Raw genomic sequence first — 8,009 nt, 5'->3', positions numbered from 1 at the left:
CAGGGCAGCACTATTCCCAGACACATACTTTGTGATTGCTGCATCAAACTGCTACACTTTGGAGCTGGATGGCAGGATCCTGCAATAACAGTCATTAAATACTGTGAGAAAAACACATCAGGAAGCCCTAAAGACCCTGCATGTCCTGCATCATTCAAGCCCCTGGGTGCTCCTTGGCTACCATCCAGATGCACTCTCTGAACTTCAGATTGTGCAGACTGTGTGGTGGACACGTGTGCTTCCCTCTAACAGACATTTGAGTTAGGAAAAGGGCTGACGGGGTGAGTGGGGCTTATGAGAGCCTCAGTAAGGGTCCATTCACATTGTGGGGTGATTTGCAGATTGGAGAAGGCCTGGGGCTTCTTGCAGCTTTCCTGTTCCCTTTCTGTGGGATAAGCTGAGCACTTGATTATCATTAGTTACATTTTAACCTCCTTCACTACTTTCATGAAGTCAGAATTTTTTTTGCATTGGCTTGGCCTGCAAATAGTGTGGGCTTTAGTGAATAAGCTGATGCCTCCTCTTCTCAGGTGAGTTTCTGTCTGGTTTTGCACATTACTGCTGCTCCCTGCCTGGATAAGGGCTTTCCCCGAAATCCTCCATGTGGCAAATATAACAACAAAACTAGAGTGGTGGGCAGAGAACCCTCCTTTCCTACCCCACGTAGCCATCTGGTACCAATCATATAGAGTTCTGCCCAGGCTGTTGAGTGGACACCGTTTGGTACCTTTCTGGCAAGAGCCTGAATTCACCTCAGAAGCATCGACGGGGAGCTGGTTCTTTGCTTGGTGTGTCTAGCTGCTATGTACATACAGCTCTGAAGCTTTCCTGTGTGGGAGTTTTACAGCTTTTAGTGTGGGGAGAGGTAGGCGGCATTCAGGTCCTTGGGCAACCCTGGTTCATTCCCAGTGAATCCTCTGTACTTCTCTCTGGACTGCTGGGGCAACTGTCAAAATATCATGAATCCTCTGGCAAACGTGAGTTCGCATGCACACACGTATGCACACACACGTATGCACACGCACGCAACCCCCCTGCCATCGCCCTCTCACACCGCTCACAGCTCCTATTCCACCTTATGTGCTGAGCAGATGAATTTCTCTGTGGCCCTTCTCTCACCACCACATCCCTCTGCAAGGGTGTGTGCCTCACACACTGATCAGGCCAACCTTATCAGTGACCAACAAAGTGATTTCTTTTGTATTCACATTCAAATTTATCTTGCATTGCTCTCCCCAAAGACACCCTAAGTGAGAGGGGAAAAGAGCACCAGCAACAAATCTGCTGTTGACAACTAGCAAGCAATGGGTTCATGCTTTATATGGAGGTTTATTAAGTGGCTGAGGAAAAAGATCCCTCACTGAATGCACTCCAATCCTCAACCTTCATCTTCTAAGGCTTGCCTTTTTTCTTCCCATATTTGTCCTCCAATGTTTTCTGCAGGTTGAGATTTAGGGCATTTTTCTGATGCCATTTCCCTGTAAAGAAGGCAAATCATAGTTCAGTTACAGCCTCCCTTCTAATGTTATCATTTGTCAAGGATTTTTCTAGCTCTAGAGCTCCCCTCTCATGAAAATGCCAATTTCTAGTCCCCCCGCACCTTTGCCCAAACCCATCCATTATCCTTGGCAGAAGCAGCACCCATCTCAGGAATTCAGCAATGTACTTTTCCTGGCAGAAGCCATACCTAGCTCATCAGTCCTCCTCCCGTGCCAATTCTTGGGATCCCTGATTGCCTTCTGAATTATATCAGGGGTGTAGGAATCTTTCATCAGGCTTCGGCTCTCCAGTGGGCCACCTGCAAGGAACAGCAAATAAGGAACTGTACACAGAAATCGCCCTACTGCAGTCCTGGAATTGAGCAGGGGAGCAACATCAGCAGTTTCAAGGGCTCAAGAAAAGGCATGTGTTGACTGAAATACTTTTGATCAGGTGTGTGGCTAGGTGCTGAATAATAGCTTCATCATCACCCAGGGTGGAGCTTCTGTTTGCCAATTTATCTGCTTTTCATCCTCAAGTATGACACATGCAGAGGTATCATCTTGATTTGTATCTCAGTGCCCTTTCTTTAGTCAAGTGTCCACTTATCTCCTGTTGAATCTCCTCATTCCTGTGAGTAACTTCCTATTCAGCAGCACAGCTCCACAAAAAGCACCGTCTTACCACTCCAGGCCTTCCTGAGCTCCTTTTCTGCCATGACGCTTAACAAATAGTTCCCAACTGTGACTGCTCTTTTTATCCCCTCTTGACTTTTAGCCATTTGAGGGGGCTTTATTTTAATCTCTCATCCTTTCCTCTTCACCTACCCTTTTATTATACCCTTCCCTTGCTAATAATGATTTTGAGCTCCCTGGGGAAAGATGTCCTTCCTTTCTGGGTGACTGCGCAAACCCAGGACAATGCAGTCTTCAATACACAGCAAGGTCTTGTCATGGAACCTACTGTATAAGAAAAGGAATCTGCCTCATGCTGGTGCATGTGAGAAACTGGAATCAGAGACAATTATTTCAGTTTCTTGGATATGACAGTAACAAGAATGGGATGAATGCTTAGTTCCTGATATTTGTTTAGATGGAGGGATCACTGAGGACCTTGGAAACAGAAGTCTGGGGAAGACATTTCAGAGCCCCACATCTCTAAAGGTCTTGAAAAGAAATAACATCAGTATTGCAACTGGAGGTAATTTGGTACTGGACATGACAGGGGACATTGAATTAAAAATGGTATTCATTAGGACACCTCCAAACATGGAGGACAGAGGTCATGACACACCTTCACTTTTCACACCTTGGGAAAAAAAAAGAGTGAAAGAAAAGAAAGGAATACACAAAAAGGGAGGCTGTAGCTTTCCTTTCCTCAAGCACCAGAGCCTGGAAAAGCAGTGACTATGGATAGAAGGAGTAAGAGGGGAAAGTGAGGGTCACCAACAGTCAGGTCTCTACCCAAAGCAGTGTGGCTGCCCCGAGGCCAGGCAAAGTGTAGATGGAACTAGCTTTGAAGGTCAGGCATAGGTATGTGTGTCCCCTCACCTTGGAAGATATTTGATCTCAGGTTATAACCCAGCTGGTTGTAATCATCAAAAGATGTAGAGTTCGAGGAGGTTTTTAGCATTACAGTACGCTCGCTGAGTCTTTTCTGTCCAATGATTAATGCTGTCTTGCACAGAGCTTGCCGTTCCTGAAAACACGAACAACAAGGAACCACTGTCAGTCCACGTTCCGTACATGCAGCAAACTCCTGGCATTTCCACGCCTGCACAGGTTTTTGAGTTATGACTAATCCCTGGGACCTGGGTCTGACCTTGAGTCTCACTCAGCAGCTTCTGTAGGCATTGTAACTGCATGGGATGACTAGGACTGGTAAAAAGGGGGGGAATTAGAAAGGGATGGCAGTGTTGGGCCCTGGACTGGGTCCTGGTCCCACATTGTTTTGCCTTGCTGAGTTGGGACTCTGCCTGGCTACAGGAACCTTATAAATGAAAGAAGGATGGAAAAACAAAATTTAAAAAGACATGGGAAAGGCTATCTGTGGAATGTCACTGCCCCATACTGTGAAGCCCAAATCCATCCCTCTACATGTCTTCTAGAAACTGCTAATATACTGCTAACAGAAACTGCTAATATACTGCTAATATCCCACCCACTCAGCCCCCTGCTACACCATAAAAACAGCCTTCAACCTGCTACAAAGGATACATGAAATGGCTTCCTCCAATACCTCTTCCTCACTGGTAAGTTCATCTGCACTGGCAAATTTGTATTTGCTGTTAGTATGGATCAAGCTGTTTCTCTTCTGCAGAAGAAGCTTCCATTCTGCTTTCATATCTGGCCCTAATGAAGCTAAGGACTCTTTGGCACTTAATCTGCTGTCGGTCTTCTTGGCTTTTTCATAGCTAGCTTTGATGGTCTTCCGGGAAGATCCAGGCCCTCTAGACCTCAGTGTTTGGTGCAGGTCTGCTACTGGTTCTTTGGCATTTGAGACAGGTTTCGTGTCTTCTGCTTCCCTCTGCCTGGATACTGCAGACAGGCAGTAAGTGCTGTTCCTCCGACTTGGCTCATGCCCCACTATTGGGTCTTTGGTGGCAGAAGTATCTTCTATTTCCTCTTCAAGTCTTCTTAAATCAAGAGTCTGCATGGGGGGAGTTTTGGCCTGGAGACTCTGTTTGTTCTGTTTTTTAGTCTGAACACACTTTGCAGAAGGGGATGCCTGGTATTTAACAGATGTGGAATCCTTTGCTGTTCCCTGAGCCACTGGGCCCTTGCAGATCTTCCAGGAGGCTCTGCTAGAGCTCCTTTGGGAAGTTCTCTGTCTGCTGGGACATAAGCCTTCTGGAAGATGCTCCTTTTTCCCTTCCTCAGGTTCCACTTAAAGACAAAAATAATAGCTCAATGAATTTGATACTCTTTTGATGACAGGTGGTACAGTAAATGGAGCTGGAAACAACCAGACATGTCATTGTGTCATTGTTAGACAACAAAAGAAACATTAAAGGTCTCAAAGAGGGAAAGAAAAGACTAAAAACCAACAACCTAGCAGCATTATACCAATCTTCCTGCTGAACAAGGTGAAGGTTCCTGAGGAATTTTAAATGTTCTTCAGAGATGAACATGCACACAAGTGTGGAAGTAAAAATCTTGTGGTCAAACATGCCCACAAAGGTCTGTGTTTTCTTATGTGTAGGGGTCCCTCCAACCCATGATCAGTCTCGCTGTCATGAACATGCATTTATAGTCTCTGTGACTCATCGGTATTTGCTGATGAGTTTACAGCACATCAGTGGCTTACTGAGATCATGCAGGGAGGTACTGAGACAAGTCCACCAGTGGAGGAAGACACTCTCGGGCAGGGGGATTTTAACCCATCAGCCCATGACCCATGGGATTTCTGTCCGAGTAGTTTTCACCCACAGAGGTACATGCAAATCTGGATAGCATGAAGGGAGGGAAGTACAGCCTCACAAGCTGTACTGCAAAGCAAGCTCTGAAGGAGGGACAGCTTCTCTGCCATCTTGCTTACCTGAACTGCTGCTGGCCAGCACAGTGTCACTTTCTGCCACATCAGGTGTAGGGGAAGTTGGAACCTCTAGCACACCCTTGGAAGAGAAACAAAGGCTGTGTCAGGCCCAGAGATGGGAAGGAAGGGGACAGTGGTCCTGATCATCTTCAGATGACGTAGATTATTCACACAGAAATGTATTATACACCTTCCTAGACCAAGATAGAGCTGTCCCTGCCTGCCTGCATGGTCAGTCCTACAACCCATGATCCTCCTAGATTGAAAAAGCATGGAAGTCCTGCAGGATTTCACATTAACAGCTCAGATGGGACAGCCTGCCTAGGACATGGCCAGCCAGTGCCTCTGGGGAATACTGAGCTGCAAGAGTTTTCACAGGCAGCGGTGCAGACACAAGCCAAAATGGAAAAAAACTCAGTGAAAATGCCATTTTTTATTCTGAAGCACCTAGAGATGTCAGATCTGTCATGTGCTGTACAATTGTAACAGTTCCTTCTTTTGGTGCATTGAAGTAAGGCCAGAAGAAATGGGGAGAGGAGGTGATAAACATAAAATGCCTGTGCAATGCTGGCTATGCAAAGGAAGACAGACAGGCTGGAGACAGGGTTTCTTCCCTGATTCTGGCACAGACTATCCCATTTTGCTTTGCTAGTCCTGCTGATGTGATTGATCCAGCACCCAGCTTCTGCAAATTGCCTCATGCACTAGGAGGAAACTCATGTCTTTCCTGCAGAAGGAATGTCTGTGTAACCCTCAGTCGTGTCCTGCCGACGGTCTCTGTTCCTCATCCCAGCGGGGCCCTACAGGCTTAGCCCGTGTGAAACCTGTGACAGTGTCCTGGTTTCAGCTGGGATAGAGTTAATTGTCTTCCTAGTAGCTGGTATGGTGTTATGTTTTGGTTTTAGTATGAGAACAATGTTGATAACACACTGATGTTTTCAGTTGTTGCCAAGTAGTGTTTAGAACAAGTCAAGGATTCTTCAGCTTCTGATGCCCAGCCAGCAAGAAGGCTGGAGGGGCACAAGAAGTTGGGAGGGGACACAGCCAGGGCAGCTGACCCAAACTGGCCAGAGGGGTATTCCATGCCATGTGACATCATGCCCAGTGTATAAACTGGGGGGAGTGGGGCTGGGGGGAATCGCTGCTTGGGAACTCCCTGGGCATCGGTTGGCAAGTGGTGAGCAATTGCATTGTGCATCACTTGTATATTCCAATCCTTTTATTATTATAATTTTATTATTGTTATTATCATCATTATTAGTTTCTTCCTTTCTGTTCTATTAAACCATTCTTATCTCAACCCACAAGTTTTACTTTTTTTTTCTGATTCTTTCCCCCATCCCACTGGGTGCAGGGGCAGTGAGTGAGCAGCTGGGTGGTGCTTAGTTGCCGGGTGCGGTTGAACCACGACAGACAGGTTACAACTAAAGCCATGGCCCATGGTGGTGAATATGCTAATTGTGAGCCTGCTGGCACTAGCAGCAGTACAAATGGGATCTGGATCAGGTAGGGATACATGTTTGCATTTGTCAAATTAGCTCATGACATGACATAATATGCTTACCTTCTGCTCTTGAGGTTAGTGATTGGAATGAAGACACCGGCCGACAGGGCAGGCAGCCTACTGCTTCAAAGTTAACTCACCAACTGACTTGAACCAGCAGCTTATGTTTTACACTGTGCCAGTACTTTGCAGCAGCATGTCTGGTACAATATTGGGATCCTGAAGCTGAAATTACTTTATCAGACTCCAGGAGTCAGTGCTGCGTGCTCTGCAAATGTGTGAAGAGACAGAACCTCTCCCACAAAAAGAACAAGGCCACAAGAGATGAAGAGAGGAAGCCAGTCCTGGCTCACGATCTGTTTCTTTTCTGTATCATTTTTCATTCTTTTTAAAGAAGAGCCAAACATTTACACATGATCAATGTGAAGGAATCTGTGTTGCTAAATAAACTCCTGTGTTAACTCCCACCTCCCACTTAAGAGAAAAACATGTCTGTCTGTTATTATTACTATATTCAGTGGAAAGAACTTTCCAGTCTGCTGTTGTAGAAATTCCTCCTCTCCCACTTCTTCCAACAAAGCAGAATTTCTTTGTAATGAGGCAATGTGCTCATTTCCAAAATCCCGTTCATTGATAACTTTAATTTCCCCAGTTCCTCCTGGATAAAATGATGCTGAAGCCTCCAACTGTTCCTACTTTCTAGTTTGCAGCTGTGTATGATGTTATTGTTACTGCTTATTGTTCATTTTACTTCTGAGCCTGAAGGTCCAAAGTCAAAGAAAGCACCATTCTGAGACTACTACGTCTTGATGCCAAGAAGGACTTAAAGGCCATTTGACCATCCTCCTGGATAACAGATGCCACAGAACTATGTCTACTTATTCCTTTGCTAAGTCAATTCTGTGAGGGACAACAGATGACATACCATAAAAGACATATTTTGATCAAAGAGCTAAAAATAATTAAACTTGATCTATTTTTCTGAATGAAAAAGAAAACAAAAAATGTCTGTTTAGCATAGCCTAACCCTCTGACGTTCCTGACATGGAGCCATGGAGGAAGGAGGGTGCAGTCTTTCCCAGGCAGAAAATTAACCTCCTCTGACAGGTGTAGGAATTGGTATGTCATTCTCACCAGCCACCAGATGTGGTCAAGAATGGTCTCATATGCCTTCCTCATCTGTCTAGGCCTCCAAAATATGAGGAGATTTCAGTGACTTTCCAGACCTGAGAAGCCCCATGGGTGTCAAAATGACTTTGGATCTTTTACCTTTTTTTTTTTTTTTTTTGGTTATAGAAAAATAGAAAAGATCCAGGATTGAACAAGAGGCAAAGCCTCTTCCATAACTACCTCTCTCACCTGGTCCATGATCCCTGATGTGGTGCCACAGTGAATTGTACAAGCAGGCAGGTCCTGCTGAAGTCGAGATATGGAGGTGGGATGAAGGCTGAGGAAGAGCAGAGACGGTTGCTAGGGAACAACCCTCCCTCTA

At 45.6% G+C, this 8,009-nt stretch overlaps 1 protein-coding gene across 1 annotated transcript; it reads right to left on the bottom strand.

Moving 5' to 3' along the window:
- Positions 1-1,069: 1,069 nt before the first annotated feature.
- Positions 1,070-7,961, bottom strand: CIMIP4 (ciliary microtubule inner protein 4). The gene is made up of 6 exons (XM_075051940.1): positions 7,877-7,961; positions 5,017-5,092; positions 3,718-4,364; positions 3,030-3,177; positions 1,688-1,798; positions 1,070-1,478 (listed from the first exon to the last, which is right to left on the bottom strand). Exons 1-6 carry the CDS (start codon positions 7,883-7,885, stop codon positions 1,393-1,395), a joined length of 1,077 nt encoding a protein of 358 aa, XP_074908041.1. The 5' UTR covers positions 7,886-7,961; the 3' UTR covers positions 1,070-1,392.
- Between the last annotated feature and the right edge of the window lie 48 nt (positions 7,962-8,009).

The sequence above is a fragment of the Buteo buteo genome, chromosome 19, assembly GCF_964188355.1.
Source record: "Buteo buteo chromosome 19, bButBut1.hap1.1, whole genome shotgun sequence".
NCBI lineage: Eukaryota > Metazoa > Chordata > Aves > Accipitriformes > Accipitridae > Buteo > Buteo buteo.
Note: the sequence above shows the minus strand (reverse complement) of the source record. Positions and strands in the feature narration are given on the sequence as shown.